Source organism: Paralichthys olivaceus, chromosome 10 (genome assembly GCF_024713975.1).
Source record: "Paralichthys olivaceus isolate ysfri-2021 chromosome 10, ASM2471397v2, whole genome shotgun sequence".
Lineage (NCBI taxonomy): Eukaryota > Metazoa > Chordata > Actinopteri > Pleuronectiformes > Paralichthyidae > Paralichthys > Paralichthys olivaceus.
The window spans coordinates 6,694,164-6,714,570 of NC_091102.1; the positions used below are offsets into that span (position 1 = coordinate 6,694,164).

Below are 20,407 nucleotides of genomic sequence, written 5' to 3' on the forward strand. Positions count from 1 at the left end.
ACCCTCGTGTTGCCACCACTCGTCTCCCAGGTCGTCCCCCATTTTCCTCCTCACCCGCTGGCTGTCCAATCAGGGAGAGCCCGACAGGGTGCGTTCAAGAGCAGCACGTTGACGAACACCACGAGAGCCGTGAACTCCAAGTCCCAGGAGGCTTTGCTCCACCGTGAATATTCTAAATTGAATAAAATCTGTAAAAAAAAAAAAAGTGACGTAAAGTATCATTTAATTTACTGAAAATAAAGTTTTCTTGTTAACAATTTATTTTACACATGATCAATACGATTCCCAGCGGGCCCCTCCAACAGCGTCCATCAACATTAAGTTATAGATAATCTAAAGCAATGAACGCAATTTTTACTTAAATAATAACACAATAACACAGAACATTAAAACCGTCTATTTTTCAAAATTTAAATTTAAAGAACAAAAATAACTGAAAACAAACCAGTGTTCACAGAAGTTGGCACAATATGAATAAATAAAACACCCCGTATGATAAAGAATCTGACTCACACATATACAATGCTGCAAATTCTGCACCTCATTATAAGATGTGCAAGAGAAATATCTCCTAATGAGACATTTGATGTCATGGTTGCTTGGCAAATCTAATGTAAACTCTACAGAAGTAGCGCATTGGACAACTTTAAGCGATGAATATAAAGTTCTCTAGTTAACAATTTTATATGATACTGAGGCTCAATCCACAGAGGAACCGTGGAAAGATCTCAAAGATCCTTGGCCTACCTGCCAAAGTGTACCCAGGAGAACCATTGCTGTTTTAAAGGCAATGGGTGGTTGCATTTGCACAGTACTGTGTGATATAAGCTCTGACTCACACACATACAATGCTGCTAATGCTGCAAGTCTGTTTTTGTCTCCACCACGAGAACTCTTAATTGGACATTTAACGTCATGGTTGCTTGGGAAAAGCTAGAGCCTCTCCAATATTTAAAAGCAAAAAGAAAGCTGTGTGCCCAGGGTTTCTAAACACGCCTAAATAGAACCTCATTAATGACGATGACCTGTTTAAGAGTCACAATCTATGATAAATACTTCGCCTGCCTCCATATAATTTAGTTTGGCACAAAAGAAGTTACAGTTTTAGACTTTTTCTGAGCAAGGTTGTTTCCATCCTGTGCCTGATCAAAGCCTGAATGTGTTCCCTGTTGTATTTGGTGTTGAAATGAGGACATGTTTTAGGAAAGAGAGCAATTTAGGTTAGAAACTATTCTTCCAGTAAGCACATTTTCACATATTGTGTCATGGTGCCAATTATCTATTCAATAGATAATGTCCTCTCAAGACTTCAGAATCAATGGATCATGTTGGATAAGTAATATTGTGGTTTTGGAGCAATAAACATTAAAAAAAACTAGTTCAGCGTCGACTCATCTCCACACGTTAGACCTGCTACAAGAGATTTTCTTATTATGCAAAGGAATGCAGACACATCACTTTACCTCAGCTACTTTTCTTCTCTCTGACATTTAATTATACATATTTAGATTATAAACATCAGATGTTTACCTTTTTACAAATGGCAAAAGAAATTACAGGATAAACCTTTTATATTTATCTTAAGGTGAGGTTCCCACAGAAGACGATAGCAGCAACCTACTGTTTTACTAAGTGTTTCTACATGTTTCCAAAAAAAAAACAAAAAACTTTACGTCCTCTGTCATTATGGCCTGGACTGGGTGATCTCATTTTCCAACACACAGAAGAGAGGAAAGTGGAGAGAACGGAGGAGGACGTGTTTGGAATTGTGCCCTCTTTTCTGCAGCTGTAGCGGAGAGGAGGGACAGATCCTCTGGGAGTAATTGCATGCTTTTTTGTGTTTCAGTCGGAACAACACATTTCTGGCTGGTAGAGGCTATGAGATGTTTGATTAAAGCTTTGCCATGAAAAAAAAGAAAACTGACTGATTACTGGGGGAAATTATAAAGGGTTGCCGATGGTTATGCTGGGTAACTCTAAAATGTGGGAAGAAAAACAAATCAAGAAGGAGAAAGGAAGGATGCAGTCAACACATTGTGCAGAGGTCTGCCAACATTCAGGCAGGACAATGGACGCTAAATGGCAGCTTTGAATGTAATTAAGCATCATTCCTATAAAACACATGCCTCTTCCTCGTGTCTCCTTCCCACAATGTTTGGCTGCATTTTTACTAGAAACAAAATGCTAAACCTCAGGGAGACTTATTACATTTGTTAAATCTTGTTTTCTCCTGTGGTTACAGAAACAACACTTGTGCAAAATAATAAGCGCATATTGAAAGGGCAAAGTTTGAAGAATGGTTCATAATGTTAAAAAAATAATCTTAGCCAAACACTCAAGGAGATATCAAAAAAGAAAGGTTTGGAAATGACACCAAAGTGCTTTTTTTGTGATTGTGGGAGAAAATTGCGATTGTGTGCATTTGCTGATGTAGAATAAAAATATAAATTTAGAATATCTCTGTCCTGATGTTCTATTTCATCCTTAATCTTCACTTGTATTTTTTCAAGGAGTTTTTCCACCATTTTGATTTCACTTTTTTGCTGAAAGTTAATTTAGAAGATTTATAACAGCAAGATTACACAGAAACAACAGAATTTTTACAAAACTTGGTGAGTGGACATTAGCAAAGAAGAACCCATTAAATTCTGACATTGCAAGATGGGGTGGAAGTATGCAATCTACCGAATTCCACTGAAGTTACAAGTTTCTAAGAATGGGAAATTACTAGCTTTTACCTTTGGACAGAGACAAGTTGCTTGTTGCCCATTGTTTCCAGTCCTTATACTAAGCTAAACTAACTGACTGTTTTTCCAACAGAAAGCCACAAGAGAAGTGTTTGTTGTCACAACTAACAAAAAATAATCTTATATGGATTAAAGTGTCACAATTATGTTTGGGTAGCAACACAGGAAAAAGATATAAGACGCCAAAAGATCTAACTACTGTCAATAACTGGAAACTTGAGAAAAAGCTGAAGGAGAGCGAGAGAGAAAATAAGCGTCATTGTAATTAAAGGCGGACAGCTGTCTCTTCAGGCTCCTGTGATTGCACACTGCAGAGCATCGGTGTTAATGTGTTTATTTTGTTGTAAGCAGCTGTTCTTCCACTTTCTCATTTTAATGATCTTAAGGATTCTTTTAGTGAGTGTATTTTTTCCTTCTGTTGAACAAGAGAACGAGAGGGTGGATGAGCGAGCGAGGATGGACACCGCCTAATTATGGCTTAGAAGAAGTTCAGTGCTAATTACAACACATCCACAAAATTGTCTGTTTCCTACCTATTCTTATGCGTTTTCAAGTAGACCGTTAGGTAAACCATCTTCTTCATCTAAAATCTTATCAGTGCCTCACATACATTTCAGTTTATGTTCATTCGTTTTTTCCTTGCTATAACAGCACTATTGTCTGCCTTTTCCCCAAAAAACATATCCCAGATTACAGGCAATTTAAAACTGCTTTGATAGATGCCTTTTTACGTCACACTTTTAGTCCATAGATTATCAAAAGATTCTTTTACTTTAATTGTGCAGTGACCTCGTCTAATTAGTGGACAACCCAAGGGGAGTTATGCATTAAGTTAACAACAGAGTCAAAGAACAAAATGATGATTCAAATGAATATGAAATGAAATACAGTAACTGTCATGTTAGCGTGCCACAGCCAGAGCGGAGGGGTCAGCCAGTTATTTAATGGTCTGACAGCCAATATGTGACCGAGCGCAAATAAACAGGAAGTGACCTTGAGCTTTCTTAAACTTCATCACACACAACTTCCCTCACAAGTTACAACTGTATTCATGAGCAGCTGGCTGAGCCTGACCTGCATGGAGATGCGCTGCATTATAAACACTTGGCAAATATTCATTTGTTGCTGTCGCTTCTTGTCATGTTAGTTGGTTTTTTGAGGCTTTTTCGTGCGTGTTCTGTTGTAATGGTGAAAAAACAAAGACATTAAGGTTGGAAATATTTTAGATTGGCAAAAAAATCATCATCAGTTTATCCCGTTGAGGAGCCGGAGCTTAATTTGACACTGGGAAAGAGGCAGGGTACACCCTGGACAGGTCACCAGTATCGCAGGCCCAACATCCATCCATCTATCCATCTGTCTGTCTGTACATTCTGTCCATCAATTCCTCCATCAGGCGAGAGGCCTTGTACACTACTATACTATCGCCAGTGTATCGTAACAAACAACCATTTAGTCTCACAATCATACAATCAGATTAGAGTCTCAAATCAACATGACCCCATTCTGCATATCTCTAAACTGTGGGAGGAAGCAGGAGTTCCCAGAGAAAACTCACGTAGACACGGGGAGAACATGCAAACTCCAAACAGAAAGGCTCTTGCCAACCTGGGATTTGAACCAACAACAACCTATTGTGCTAACCACTGTAGCAAAACCCACATTTGTTCATTATATGTGAACCGAGAGCATAGACTCATATTGGACTTCCTTTGTCGTGGTATATTTATATGTGACAGAAGAGTTCTGTCTGTTAGCATCAGTTTAGGTCATGTTTGTACACACGTCTGTTGTCACAGATGGGATTAACGTGTGACTTCTTTCCTGTCGAAGTGTCAGGGGTTTAGAGGTAGGACAGAAGTTATCTCAGCGCAGGGATTGTTGTGGCAAAGGTCCCAGTTACTGTCAGCCTCACCAACTGTCCAACCACATGGGTCATGCCTCACCTGATGGAAGTTTTAAGGCCACACACTGTACAGCGTGCCGGAGAGGAGACAACAGCTCGGAGGGTACAGCCCATGACATCCAGCTGAATCTTCAAATTAAAGTGCTGGCATTTCAAAACACCATTAGGTCAGTGCTGTTGCTTTTAGACAACGAGTTTAACTCTGTCACAAAGCAGAGAGGATGATGAGCTTCATGAGATGTTGTCATGTGTTTCCACTGCTGAAATGTTGCTGATGTAAACAAGTGCCAGGATTTTGGACCCTTTTAGAACATGGGTTAATCTGCCCAGTGACTGCATGTGTTTAGTTGGAAGTAAAGTATTTCTTCTTTGAGATTAGAGACGCCTGATTCACTTTACAGTTCTTGATGTGTGTTACATCATATAAAAAAAGTGATAAAGCCTTATAAAGCTCCAGAGGGGTGAGGTAGAAGATGTGATAAAGTGATGACAGCAGGGTCTGAAGTCAAAAATCAAAAACTGTGGAGTCGGAAAGACGTGAGTTTACCAGACGTTACTACTCATCTCCATATTTCTGCATGAGGCTCGAGGCTACATTAGCTGCCACCTAACACTTCAGCCTTTGAATTAACTGTTGGCAGGTGAGATGCATTATCTGTAATGTAGCCACCAGGTTTTGGCAAGAAGAATGTTTGGAATAAATAAAATATATTTCCGGTTCTGCTCCTTGATTTCGGTCCCTTTTATTTAAAAACTTTCCTTCATGAATGACTTTCATGGTTTTTGTACATGGTCCCTTAAAAATAAATGTAACTAGAAGTAGAGCAGTAGAGCATATATACCTCCACCAAGGCCCATTAGTCACATTAAATTCAATCAAGCTGCACCAAATTTCACATGCAAATAGATATCAGTTCCTTAAATGTGCTGGATTTTCTTTTCATCCTTGAATTATTCCCTAGAAAATGGTGAAAATGTCAAAAAGCCCCTTTCTCACAATGTTAAAGAAAGTGACAATGTCCATTTGTTTTCCCCCTGATCTGGATCCAAAATGTGATAGGTTCTTTCTTTCTCCCTACCACATCTTTCCACCAAGTTTTGTGGTGATCCGTTAAGTTGTTTTTGTGTAATCTTTCTTAAACAAAAACAGAGGGGGGTGAAAATATAACCTCCCTGACAGAGGTAATAAAGTTGACGTCAATTTAATGAGCTGCCAAACCAGTTCCCTTTTTTCTCAAATATCTGAATAAAAATACACAAATTTAAAATGTATTTATGTTTTATGTTCGTATATATATTCTCTGTCTTATTTTTTATCTAAATGTTGTTTCAAAAACTATTCACAGTTATTACATTTTGGGGCATTTACCAATTTCGTACCGAATGAGCCTCATAATGCCAAAATGTGCAAAACGTGTGCAACTAATGTAAACGGCCCTTCATAACAGTAACACCTCCACTCCTGATTCACAGATGCTCCTACACTGCCACAGTAACATTTACCCACATTATATGAGCTGATCGCAGAGTTGTCAAATTGTAATTGAAATTTTGAGGTCATGTATCTGACAGTAAGCTTTTCTTCACAATAAAAGAAAGAAGCCGAATCAGAGTGCTGTCAGATCTTTGAGCAATCTGGTACAGTTGTTATCAAAACTGACCTTTGTTCTTCAGGGATCTTATATTTTAATGTCAGATGCGACGTGTCTTCTTATTCACACCTTTTATTTCCAGCAGATGGGACAGGATATCAGCTCCCACGTGTATTTGAGAGTGTATGGACACAGCTTGTTGACGCTGTGGAGAGCAGAGACAACTGTGTGGGCTGAATGACATGACACCTCGTCCCCTCTCTGATTACAGTACGTGGAGAGTCACAGCATTAAAAGGCAGAGGTCCATGCACACAGGTGGGAGCTTAGCGACACGTACATATTTTTGCTTCAACACATTCATCACTGAGGGGACACAGAGACACAAAACAAGGTGAGAGGGGACTTCTGGATAATGCACCTGTCAACTGGGACATTGCTGCCAGTGTGACGCTGTGTGACCCAGCAGAGGAAGGACCAGGACAGATGGAAAATGAACCAACACCTTGTTGGCTAAATGAGTTGAGGCTTCATGTTGCTCATGAATTGGTTGCTGCCTCTGCAGAGGGTGGATGTGGTGTTATTACCTCGGCCAAGGAGGTTATGTTTTCACCCGTCAGTTTTTTTTGTTAGTTGGTTTGTGTGTTGATCGAAAGCAAGATTACACAATAACTACTGGACATATTTTCACAAAACTTGGTGGGAGGATTGGTTCAGGGAAGAACCAATCAATTTTTGGTAGGATCATGGGAAGAATTTTTAATCACTCTCTTTAACATTATGAGTTAAAGTACTGATTTCACAGGGAATAATTCATGGACCTTGATGAAAGGCACGTTTAGGTCCAATCAAGAGAAGTCTAGTCTTAGTCTGACCGTAAGTGCTTCAAACATTATAAAATAATTATTATTATATTATATAATATAAATAAAAAACTGAGAAAAGAATAGATAGATTGATTGATACTGGACGGACATCCATTTCTAAGGCAATTTGCGACGCCAAAATAATCCTTAATGACAAATACAAAAGATGACGACAGTATAATGCTTCATCAAGGCCCCCTATAACCAGCCTCCCACACACTATCAAAACAAAGAGCCACCTGGTTATTAACCATTATTTCTAAATGTGTCAAATGCAAACCATGTCATGGAATTTATTCAGTCTTGCAATTATTTTGTTTTTTTCTAAAGCTTCATGTGAATTAATTTGAACCCCAATTCATTATTAATTTGAGAAGAAGGAGGCTTTTGTGTATTTCATGTGGATATTATACTGTGTTGAGGAAACCACAATCCAATAATCCAAACACCTCCACTGTCAAATCAAGAACAGTCTCCAATAGAAATTGTGAAACAAGCTCCAGTGATATTTGAAGCCCTCCTGAAGCAACAAATCTACTGAGCAGTCTGTGAGAGCTCGGGGTCTTAGCAGCCATCAATAGCAATTGCTGAGGAACTCAGTGTGAATATTATTGAATTAAACTTAGGCCTCGAAAAGACCAAATGCCTCAAACGTCTGCTTCCATCGATTGTTAGTCAACAACAGAGAGTTGACATTTGCACAAATTTGATTCAGTCCATTGTTGCAGACCAATGAATTTATGTTATGTTGGGAAACTGTTCATCTATGAATTGCAGCAGGAAAGATACAGTATCTGTCATAGGAGCCTGGTGCTAATTCAACAGCATTAATAAAAGACTTTACTTTTCCTCTTCAATAGTATATTTGTCCACAAAGAGGAACTTCTATCATTATATCTATTATATACCATCCAGTTACTTTTATATTAAGAACATATGATTAAGCTATAAAATACAATCTAATGTTTAAGATTACTCCTGTTCTTAATCTTTATGGTTTGTGATCACCTACAAAAAGCAGCGTTCCATCTCACATTTTCAACATTAAGATCTATGAATCGTTTATACTTGCAGCAGAGAGACATTTGAACTTTTATGTTCCATGTAAATATTTGAGGCCTAAATAAGTCAAAAAATGAATATCTGTTGCAGAACTCACTAATCATGTCATGACCCTCAGATTTATGTTGTGACCATTTGTAACCATAGGTTGGGATACATTGGAGTTGTAGCTCCAGCTCAACCAGCCACAGAAGTAAAATGTTACATATTGATGCCTTAACAGTTTAATAATGTAATACATAATATTATATCATACAGAACAAATACTTAAAGACTTAACATCTCATTTGCTGATAATATGTCTTTACGTTTATTTGAGATTTTGAACGCAGGAGTTAACCTGTAATATTATTTTTTACATTTCTGAATTTGTACTTAAACTTGAGTAAAGATTGTGAGAATATTCTTTACCACTAACTCCATCTTCTCAATAAGATGTGATGTGATCGAAAGCTCCGACACAGCTTCTAAATTTCCCTTGAGTTGAAAAAGTTTCTTGACATCATCAGCAAAGTCATATATTAAAACTTCAACTTGGTTCAAAACAGCTTTTAATTTAAAAGAAAACATAGATGATCACCGTAATTAGAAAAATGTACACGTACATTTTCTTAAATGACTCTTAACTCTTAACTTTTGCAGTCTTTGTATTTAAGACATTTTTGAGTTTCTAAACTTCTGTTTACTCTTGTGTACTATTGACCATAGTGTGGTTTATTTGACTGCAAGACCTTGAGGCACTGAACAAACAAAAGAGCTCAGAGTATTCACACATAAAAATGCAGTTATGAAACATTGAGCGTGTTCATTTGATAACTTTTTGGAATCAATAGGAACATAGCCAGAGGATATTCTATCCGAGAAAACCTCTACATCATGTCGTGCAGTAGCTCTGTGAGATACAGTGGAGTAATAGAGTCCTTAATAGAAAATGCGGTTTTGTCGTAACCCAATCTTCTTTGTCCTTTGTTTTGGTCCTGGTCTGACTGCACGTTCATGTTCGTGAGTCGTGTCCGTGAGTCCCTCTCTGTGAAACCTTTGGCCCTTGGTATGAAGCAAGATGGCTCCAGCTACAATTAGCAGTGATGCAAACATGACACCCAGGTGGACATGCCACCACGATGCTTTTAGTCCGGAAAACACCACGGCTACAATTTATTTCATACAGTCTCTGAGCTACGCATCGCAGGGCTATTGATTTTACATCATGCGCGATGACCCACTAAAGCAGATTAGAAACGACGGAGGTTTTACGATTCTGCAGAGCTGCTAGCTGGATTGCTTTTTTCTTGGTTCTCCTGAGAAAATAAAAAGAGGTGGAGTTTTTAAAGCAACATTTACTATTTTCTCACTAATTTCTCTTATAAACAACCAAAAATTCCATATTTAACTTTAGTTTATTATACGACAGGGCACAAACTAAGCTAATTAAGCTAATTGTCATTTTATGATGTAACAGCAGGAATCCATTTAGTTGTCATAATCAATTTGTCAAGTGGACACGACTTACATCAAAGCATAATCACCAGTAATTAAGGAAAAACATACATGCCAATGCTCTCAGGGCTGCTTCTTTTGCCACAATCCCCCAATACTGCTCCTACATCATGTACTTTATGTTAATAAGCCATCACTCCTGAATGCATGAGCTCAGTGAGGTATCACACATGGGGATGATAAGATGAAATATGAAAGAATGAGGAGAATGCAGGAGAGGTGCAGAGAGAGAGGGATGCAGATCGAGTTTGACTATAGAGCAAAGCGGTGAGAGGGTAAAGTCAGGATTTCCCACAGGTCATGAATAAAAGACGAAAAGAATAATTTGGACGTTTCGCAGAACGTCACTGTGGATATCGAAGAGATTAGTATCATTGAATCAAATCTTTTTTTCCACGCTCTCCTTCTCTTTTTTATTTCTCCCTCTTTCTTGACAGTGCGGTGTTATCTTTCTTTCCCTCAGAGCGACACACACTCTTCTTGAATGAGACCACAGACACACACTTAACATTAATATGGTTGTCTTGTAGGTGCAGTCACCACAGGGAATTAGCATGATGCAAATTAGGTCGGATCACATCCTTAGAGAAGCTATCAGCCTCTCATTACCACCCTCTGTAACTTTGCATTTGTGTGTGTGATGCTGCAGAGTGTGATGTTATCAAGGAAATCTCTGCTCCTCCAGTACATCATGTTCCCCTCGTCAGAAAAGGAAAAGATTGATTCTCATATGCACACACACACATATACACAACTTCCTCAGCATGAACAACACTATCCAACCCTGCTGTGTTGTGTTGCCCTGTATTCAGGCAGGATAAAGAAGACCATTGTGTTGCTGTGGGCTACGCTTTGTTCAACAATGCAGTGTGAAGGACTGTTGGTGAAAGCGGGGGAATCCTTTACATGTACAGCGGCAATTCATTTTCTGATCTAGGTGGAGATAGTAGACTGTGAGAGACCAGGTCGTGGTTTTCTGAAAAGATCTTCCTGAGAGGTAGATTTGTTTTGTCGCCATTCGCTGCAGGTCCTCAGCTGATTACCAGTTAACAAGCAGCTCTTGAGCAGCTGTTTCCACCGATAACAAACTGATGTATTTGTCTGTAATTTTAGTCAGATGAGAGAACCTGGTCCCATGCGCACACATACAGACTATTAACAACTATATGCTGATTCAGAGGGGCGGTTATCTAGTCCCCACTTTACCTATGTAAATATTCCCTGAATGTTATCTGAAACCCTTTACATTGTATGTTGAGTGTCATGCAAGATTTTCCTCTGTGTCAACTTAGAAAAAGTTAATCTCTGGAAATGTCCCACAAGCTCTTCCCGTCGGGAGGAGAATTTTACAAGTAGCTGCACAATAGATTTTATTATGCTGTTGTTCTGCTGTCGGCGGTGATAAGAATAGGAGAAGCACACTGCCAGCAGAATCTCTCCAGAAATGGTGCCACATCTACATAGTGTAGTCAAAATAATTGAGATTGCAACTCAAGCCTCCCTGGGCGACTGCAGCACTGCTGTTCGTTTACTACATTAGAGTCTTGCTACAGACCTCAGATGACATTTTCTCATCTCCATGTCGAAGGAGCTCCATCAACAGTCAGTGTATTTTGGGATCAAGCTAAAAATCCCTGATTGATCCCACAGTGATTTTATATTTTGTGATTGATTTGTTTTTTTTCAAAGGGACAAATGCCAATTTTACTAATCATTCATTTTACACAAACACACACACACACACACACACACACACACACACACACACACACACACACACACACACACACACACACACACACAATCTGTACAGAACTTCTAGTTTCAGTTCTAGTCTGACAAAACAAAACAAAAATGAATAAATAATCGTGAATTCAAATAAATTACATTTGATTTGTATAGCGTTAAATCATAGTATTTTGTATAATGAATGAGCAAACCTCAACTTGGACTCAAGTCTTATGTTTAATCTTTTTTAGTTGTAAAAGCTATTACCATTATCAGTGGGAGCAGTCAATTTCTAATAAAGTCAATTTTTATTAAAGTTTTTCCTTTAGTTCTCATTCAACTAGACACGGAGGCTCTAACTAAAGACCTTGTCGACTTCTATGATGTACCTATCCAGTGTTTTTCAGGCTTGAATTATATGTGATGCTAAAAATCTGGATATTTCAGGCTTTATAGCTTCAGTTTTAACCATTTTAATGTCTCTTGAAAGTCAAAGTGTGAAACATTATGGAAATGCAATACTAACTCTGTGGAGTACCCCTTCACATTTATATAAGGACAAAATCAAAATTGCGCCCCATAAATGGTAAACTAAAGAGACGAATTTAAGATTCCCATGCAAGCATACATATATTGATGCTGGGACAAGAAAGTCACATGAAGTTTGGTATCATACACCTCTAAAGAAACCTTGTGTAAGCCAATGACGACTCTCTTACACAAAGTATGATTCATTTTGTGTTTTCAATAATCTTTTGTAAACAGGCATCACCATGTGCAATGCCTGATATCAAATTTTGGATCAAATCTAATTTGAAACTACCTCCGTCCTCCTGTGTTGTAATAGAAGGTCTTTGTGGATGATAAAAGATACTGTAGTGCTGCACTGGCAAACTGTAACTAATCATGTCAGATTAGTTTCTTGGCTTGAAGAGGGAATAAATGGAAAGACGGAGGCTTGGCAAAGACTGTGGAGAAAATGATTTTAGGGAACTCTGTTGGTGTTTATTTCCCCTCGGCCACATGCAGTGTGGCAGATTATTCAAAGTGTCACCAGTAGATGGAGCTGAGATCCTCTCAGTGCTTCAAGCTCTGCAGAATGTGTACATTTGTGTGTGTGTGTGTGTGTGTGTGTGTCTGCTGCATGTGTGCGATTATGAACGTTTTTAAAAGGATTTTTTAGTGGGGGAAAGGGAAGTTTTATTAACAGTATCTGCGTGTTGCCCTTTCCGGTATGTTTGTGCCAATATCTCAGGTTCACTTCCATGAGAGATTAGTCTTGTCACTCGCATGGGTGTCGAAGTTCTCTTGTTTGAGCCGTTTACTTTTGTTGGAGGTCAGACTAGGACAGGACCTAATTCTCAGAGTCAAACTTCTTAAAGCAGCATCTCTTTAGGCCCCTGCGGAGAACTGGCACTTCAGACGCTGGGTTCGGGGACTGATTTAGGGGGTTAGTTCTGCACAGTGGGACCGGAGTTTGCTTTTGAGGCAGGGTAAACACGTCTCTCCTCTCATTTTACATTTTGTCTTCATCTCTCATGCTTGCCCCGATGTCTCTTCTCCCCTCTTTGTGTCCCTCTTAAGTTTGCCTATCAGCCCTCTGGCCCTGAGGAGCATCTGTGCCCCTCCTCATTGCCCATATGTCCCGTGCCTTAAAGCCTGGCCCCCAACACTGGAGCCGATCACTTATTCATCAGCAGCATGAATTAAAAATCGTCTATTTTCCATCGCACCAACAACCTGATGGCTGATTTCACTCCTGACCTGCTTCTGGTTCTGCTTGTGCATCACGCAAACACAAAAGCCGACGCACGGGAAGTGGGAAGTGTAAACACTGAGCAGCACAATTACCTGGGAAACTCAACCTGGAAAGAAAATGGACACGGTCTGTTGCACAGTCTGGATGCTGTTGTATAACATCTACAATTCGACTAGGGGAGGCAGACTGAAGATTAAAATTGAATTATTTGAAGTAAAAAGACTATTTGCCCTGACAGTAACTCGGAGGTTTCAGTAGCTGAAGGGTGATGCAGAGAAGTTGAAGCGATGGGTAGATGAGTTATGATGATGAGCCACTCGCTGTGTCCTGCATAGCGTTAACGTTTTGCTAAATTCACAATCAGCTGTCCAGAGGGTGCTTAGTAAATTCTTCAAAAATACAGCTCTTCGTTACATCCATCCAAATCTTCAACCATGATGACGCTTCATTCTTTTTACCACCGCAGGCATACAGACTCCATCGGTAATATGAAGCCCCCTTTCCACTGGTCAAAAAACCGACCTTTTGACATCTGACTTTTGTCTGCAGTGGAAATGGATTCAAATTCAAAACGAGACACCAGTTCGGAAAACAGTGAGGTGTGCAATGTTCTCAGTTTTTGGTGCGATTGTGGCGTAGAACACGATGCATCCAGAAGAAAAAACAGGAAGGCAAACTCCTCTACTGGCAATGAGAAAAGGTTATACCACATTTTTTTAAAAACTACGTATGCATGCTACTATTCATGTAAAACATGAGTTACAGGTTTGAAATGGGAAATGTGGATTTAACATATACCGTGTCAGGAGAGGCACAACGTTGTCCGCCTGCATGTTCTGTTTCCATTACGTTAGTTGAATAGCAAACTTTGGTGAGCTCCTCTTTTTCTGCTGCGCATGAACTCCAGAGTAACATTCCTGCTTTATTCATATTTAATAAGATAGAACCATCCAATGCATGGTTAAAAAGTGTTTAGGTCAAATATATGATATGTTTTGTGGAAGTCCCAGTACCTGTGTGTACGCTATTCTCCATACTGTCTAATCTGTTTCAACCAGGACACATGGACCCTAATTGTCAGAGGGTCATGGTGCATCTACACCCGTCAATTTCAAGTCTTGTTGCTCCTCACATATTTTGTTCTATTGTGCACACAACACTTAGAGATTTACTTAATAACGCTTAAACACCCTTTTTTCCATTACTCTTTCTTCACCGTTGGTTAAGGTACAGTTTCAGAGAGAAGCAAATGATTGGTTAAATGCTTAAATTATGGTTGGGCTGATTGGTTGAATGATTTGAGATGGATAATAAATAAGTGAAGAGAGGTAACTGCAGGTGGAGGAGAGGGAAATGAGAGGGGCAATAAATGGACTGGATAAAAGCTGCGGTAGAATTATTGGGTTTGTGTAAGAACTGCTGCTGGAGGTGGTTGAACATTAATTTTTGAGTTATTGAACAAGAGCTCACAAGCAGCAACTGAAGAATCCTCAATTTTCCGTCCCTGTCAGATGTATCATGAAACAAGTCAGAATTAAAATACGTTTTTTTGAGGAATACACTTACACCAACATCTCTAAAGTTCAGTAATTAACATGTGGTATTTTGTTTGAACTGAAGTGTAAAAACAACACTTGAGTTCCATGGGTGGATTTGTGCCAGATTATTTCTTGGCCATGTGTGCAGTAAAGTTACTGTGCCTCGCCAAGAAATAGTCCAACCCACAACTCTCCGCTACTCATTTCAGAACAAGCTTGTTAAAACAGAACTAAGTCCAAGAGCAGAGCGCAGGTTACAGAGTGATACATGAGAAAGAAAGCTGCTTTCATCCATGTGGCACATGCGGAGGGATCATTGACTCTTATGAAACACAAACAAGTTGTGGCAAACAGACACAGGAGGAACTGGAATGGATTACCTCCACCAAGCCCAACAACCCCCTTATGAAACCACACTTAAATTCACCAGATCCGGGTTTTTAATTGGATCTGCACCAAATTGAATTATTCTCTGAGAAATTGATGCAATTTTGAAAAATTCCTGGATCTGCCCAATGATCCATGTAGATCGACACCAACATTTAATAGGTTCTTCCCTGACTCATACCACATCCTTCCACCAGGTTTCACAGCAATAAATTTAGAAGTTCTCCTACTCACTTCCGTTCCGTGCGAGCGAGAGGACGAGTAAAACATTCCCTTCGAGGTATGGCGTCGTGTGGAGGTCACCCTTGGTGAACTTTGACCTGTGACATTTGAGTGTGTATGAGACCTTTCCCTAGAGGGGTAACTGGAACCTGGAACTTCTGTTGGGAGAAGAATGAAGCACAGTGATGTTGGTATTATCTGAGTACACATGTCTTGATACATGATGGTTGTAAGTGTGTGGGTACACAGAGCTGTGCCTGTGCAGCACACGCAAGCATGCTTGTGCCACGTGACGCCTATTATAGGAACTGAATATGCCAATGTTCTAATCAAACACCAGCACAAGGAAGTCGACTATGTAACATTTGGACTGAGCTGTTATTCTCTAACATAATAGACATGAATTACAAAAAGGAAATCTGTGCAATTTGTTCCGGACATTAACAGGATTTTGTCTTTTTCATATAATGAATGCAGCAGGAGATTCTCAGAGTCGGACATGTGGCAACACACGTCAACAGCAGTGAAATCTCTGGTGTGTTCAGACGAGGGGTTGTGCCTGAGTAAAGTGAGGCAGGACATAATGAATTCCACTGCTGAAATCCTATGTTTTTGTTTCCAGCACATCGACACTGGTATTGGCCCTTATTGCCTAAAAATCTCGTTGTCTTTTCATTCAGAGAGATTTGCATTCTTATTATTTTCAGTTCTGTGTTAGAAATGTAATCAACACCCACTTGCCTGCTGTGAATATTCTCCGGACAATTTCATGCTGTATTCTCACATGGGCTCTCTCAGACATTCTGACACGCTCAAACTCTGGAGAAAGACTTGTACATTTGTTCTCTCCAGATAATTTCAGGATAATATCCAGTCTCAGGTTCATGTCTGAAAGCAGCTCAAGATCTGACTCACTTAGACCACTCACTTGTCCGGTCCTGACACAATGACATTTTTTCCAGCAGCTTACTAATAGCATCCATTTAGTTTTGTCATCAGTCTGTTCTGTAATTATTTCCCTGATAGAGAACTGAGATGGGAGAAGAGGAGGGAGATACTTCCGATAACCCGTCTAATCAATTTCAGAAATCAAAGGCAGTTGTGCAGTTGTGGAAGTTATTTTTAAATTCACAGACTAAATACAACTGTAGCACAGCTGCAATCCTTTCTCCCCTTCTTCTTCTTCTTCTTCTTCTTCTTCTTCTTATTATTATTATTATTATTATTATTACAGCACCGAGCCAAGAGGCAGGTGTTCATTCTAGCAGGGAACAAGTACAAGTCTTTGAAGCATTAGAGAACAATTACCTGCAGCTCCACTTGACTTAATTCGCCATTAAAAACAGGTAGTGCAACCTGTATTTAATGTTGTGAGCTACTCACCTAGTGACATAAACCATCTATGGTCAGTCTCAGTGGCTTAATCACATATATCACTGATTTTGGAGAAAAAGGATCAAACAATGTTTTATGTTTAGCAGACTGGTCGACTGTAAAGTTCAGGCTATAGTTTGTCTTTCAATTGGCACTTTTCCCATTTACTTCACTTAAAACACCCCCACTGACCGATCGAAAGCCTACTTGTTTCCATGGCAGCACGCAATGAACTTCCTGCAGGTCTTGGATGGTTTCTTCAGAGTATGAACTCATCCACTCATCCACAAACTCATTATTTCATAGAGTTGTCAGATCGGCTTGTGACAAATATTATAACACTTACAAAGGGTTCAAATGGTGGAGTTTAGTTTCTACTAGTAAAACTTGGAGGTTAATACTAAACATAGACTGTATGTAATGTTTGATGACACAACGGCTCTCCAAAAGTGAAGAAAAATTGTTTGCCTCCTGGTGGCTGGCCTCAGTATTAGTCATAAATCCTGGCTCCTCTGTGTTTGTGAACTGGACGTGGACTTAAAAAAGTCATAGTACAGTTCAAAGAAATTATTATTAAAGATGTTTTCTCTCATTTTATGTAGATCTATCACACTGATAAAGGTTCAAGTGCTTATTTTTCTGGTGCGTTTGGGTTTAATTCTTACTTTAATAACTTACAGACTCACGATAGGTTAAATTTGTGTTGAAGATGAATCGTGGACACAATCTAAAAGCTTGGTGAAGTTTTGGCTTCAGTTCAGCTTTGAAAACATTATCATGCATCTCTCGGTTCTGTGAGATTGGATATTATAAGATGACGATGAATGATTATTGATGAAGACTGATGGTGCATTTTTTCCTTCTCTCTCTGCTCCAGACACTGTTCCCCAAGGATCACACACTCACTCCATTACGGTTATGAAGTGGCCCTTAGGGGGTCACATCATCTGTCCTTCAAAATATCTTGTTTGTTTATTGCACCCATTGACGTTACATTAAAAAATAAACTCATAAAACAACCGACAGACAGATGGACAGAGAAATATAAAGTTTGGATAGGCTCAAATCTGGGACTTCAAAGATCTTTTTTTTTCTCCGTCACCGGGTTTAATGAAGCTTTCTCCGAAGGGAGCAGGCAGTGAGACTTTCTTTATTAAAGCACAGCCACTAAGGGCCCCCAATGGACCCACATAACAAAGTGTGTCATTAAAAATGTACTTTTGGTGGAAAAGCTTTAGCCACAGAGGAGAGAAGCTGAGATCAGCCAAGCCTGTAGCTGGGTGGCCTACGGAGTGACCACAGTGCGACAGGGGCAAGGCTCTGGTTTACTGTACAGGACTGTACTGGAACCTTTAGTCTCCATAAGGACCCTGATGGATGTCCAAACCAGACTGCACATGATAAACATGATCACTGATGTTCAAGATTTATTTAAGTGACCATTTATTGCAACCATGGACAATATCAAAGTGGAAGACATGTATCCACTGCTATTCAGAAATTAAGCCAAAAATATTCCAGATACAAACGCATTTGGAGTCTGTGCAGTAATGATCGGGGGATTAAGCTGCTGTAAGTGAATACAGAATACCCCAAAATGACAGAAATCATCTTTGAGAGAAAAAATATTTGAAATACACGTTGATTTCTTAAGAAAATTTAAGGAAGGTCGGGAGAAAGGAGATAGTTATTTGAAACCTGCATTAATAAGATAATATGAAACCAGCTGAACCATCAGAACCATAAAAACAAGTTTCAGTGGACAGCTTCTTTCGGAGCAGCCTGCTGCCTCTGACACACTTGCTTTAATAGTTCCTCTTGGTAGCGCGGGTCTTTCATATCCATCCCTTTAAGACAGCTCTTTCAACTACAGGTGTCCAGCCTGAGGCAGAAACATGCCCTCCTGCCTCGCTCACTGTACGCACAAGGTTACTCACAGCCACAGAACCAGAGATCAACTACTTTTGATCCTACTGCAAGATTTTCAGCCCGGTGACAGAGAAGCCTTGACAAAGACCTGAGCTTAGGTTGGCCGTGTGTATTGGCTGATGTATTCCTGCTTTTATTTCATATTTCCCCTTCATGTGTCTGCTGTTGTTTTCGCTGTTTTGCGATTACTCTCTCCGCCCCACATGTGTTTCACCTGTGTCTCATTACCTCCGCCTGCTGTGCGGATTTATTCCCCGAGTTTCCTCTCACTCATAAGTTTGTCTGTTCAGTTTCCCTGCGTTTCCTTGTGCTTTGAGTCTTTTCAGAATGTCTCTTTGCATCTGCCAACCTGCCAGCTGGAGCGTCTGTAAGCCTTTTTATTTCTTAATGAAATATCTACACTGCACCAACCTGCCTTCACGTATGCCTGCAGTCAGGTCTTTAAAACATTTATCCACCACAGCCATGGTGTAGGTTACTGTCTGGAAATCTATAAAAACCATTACATGACGTGAATGTGGAGAGATGAGTTTTTATCATCACACACTGATGTTTGTGGTTTAGCTGAGTGCCCTCACTAACCAGATCATCGGACCGTATGGCCACTTTGTTTCACTTCATTCATTCAGTTGGACATTATGGTCGTATTAGCTAATGTCTCTGTTTTGTTTTTGCCCCGATCAATCAGTAACAAGTGAAGAATGTTATTTTTATTTGAGACAGGAGCTGCTGTACAGGTTGTGGTTAGAAGATGAAGAAGCTCTGTGACAAATTTTATTTCTGGTTTTATGGTTCATGACCTTTCTGCTGCGCACCCTGTCCAGAACATGTGCTGCATTTACAAGCTAACGTGACAGATACCGTGTTGTGGTGGAGACCAAACATAGGGCTAAAAGATTGTAAATGTTGAATTGTTGAATGAAATAATAATATTAATAATATACTGTAAGGGTATATATTAAAAGACAGTGGAAAGCGCCTCACTAAAGGTTAAAAACAGATCATGAATCCAGATCGTTCTGGTCACTTGAACCCTGATGGCTGTGCGCATCACGTTACATCTCGTGTTTTGTGTAGCAGGTGAACTGTGTGCGCACCTAATGTTTTTTTAAATACTGTATGTGTCTCATAAAATCTCGAGCGAATCAAACAAACACAAAGTGAACTTCAAGTCCTGTATGTGTCCTAATAACTTCTGAGTGCTTATTGTTAACATGTAAAGTGAGAGCAGATCAGATCAGATCAGTTCAGGACTAAAGAGCAAGTAAATGCAGCAGATGGCACAGAACAAGGTTCCCGGGCCGCTGCTACAAAATGAACGTAACAGAAACCTGACAGTTTGTGATTGCACGCATGGGGTAAAGTATTAACCGAATCAGCACACATGAGCAAGATTAATTCACTTAGAGGTTATAAATGTTGGTATATTTTCGGTCTTTGCTACATGTACAGAAGATCTTTCTTACAGAGATTTATTTCACAGGTTAACAAAGGTTGAGTTACAACTAAAAACTCAGTCAACATCACTTTACAAGCTCAACATCTTTTTGACCCTAATTTGAGCCCATAGATCCAGACTAAACACCACTGTGTTCTAATCACAAGGCACTGTTGATATGGACAGAGACACTGCGCAGGCGGGCGGACAGGCTCTCAGCTCTCCTGTAACAAATCAAAGTCAGTCACGGCCTCTTATTCTGTCATTTCAGACAGACTGTGACCGTCCATGGAGACCATGCAGCCACCGCGCTGGACGGAAGCCATGTTGAGGTAAAGGATGATTATATTCTGCTTGCTCTCT

At 39.7% G+C, this 20,407-nt stretch overlaps 1 protein-coding gene and 1 long non-coding RNA gene across 5 annotated transcripts in view; one reads left to right on the forward strand and one right to left on the reverse strand.

Annotated features, from left to right (window-relative positions):
• cmss1 (cms1 ribosomal small subunit homolog) overlaps positions 1 to 160 on the reverse strand; it is a 30,840-nt gene extending 30,680 nt beyond the window's left edge. For both annotated transcript variants that reach the window (XM_069533262.1, XM_069533261.1), the window contains exon 1: positions 3 to 160. In XM_069533262.1, coding sequence (XP_069389363.1) covers positions 3 to 42 — 40 coding nt within the window. In that variant the 5' untranslated portion in view covers positions 43 to 160. The remainder of the gene's footprint in view (positions 1 to 2) is intronic.
• Positions 1 to 20,407, forward strand: part of LOC109637953 (uncharacterized) — a 34,157-nt gene that overhangs the window by 363 nt on the left and 13,387 nt on the right. For all 3 annotated transcript variants that reach the window (XR_011244366.1, XR_011244365.1, XR_011244367.1), the window contains exon 2: positions 20,316 to 20,376. This is a non-coding gene — a long non-coding RNA (uncharacterized lncRNA). The remainder of the gene's footprint in view (positions 1 to 20,315; positions 20,377 to 20,407) is intronic.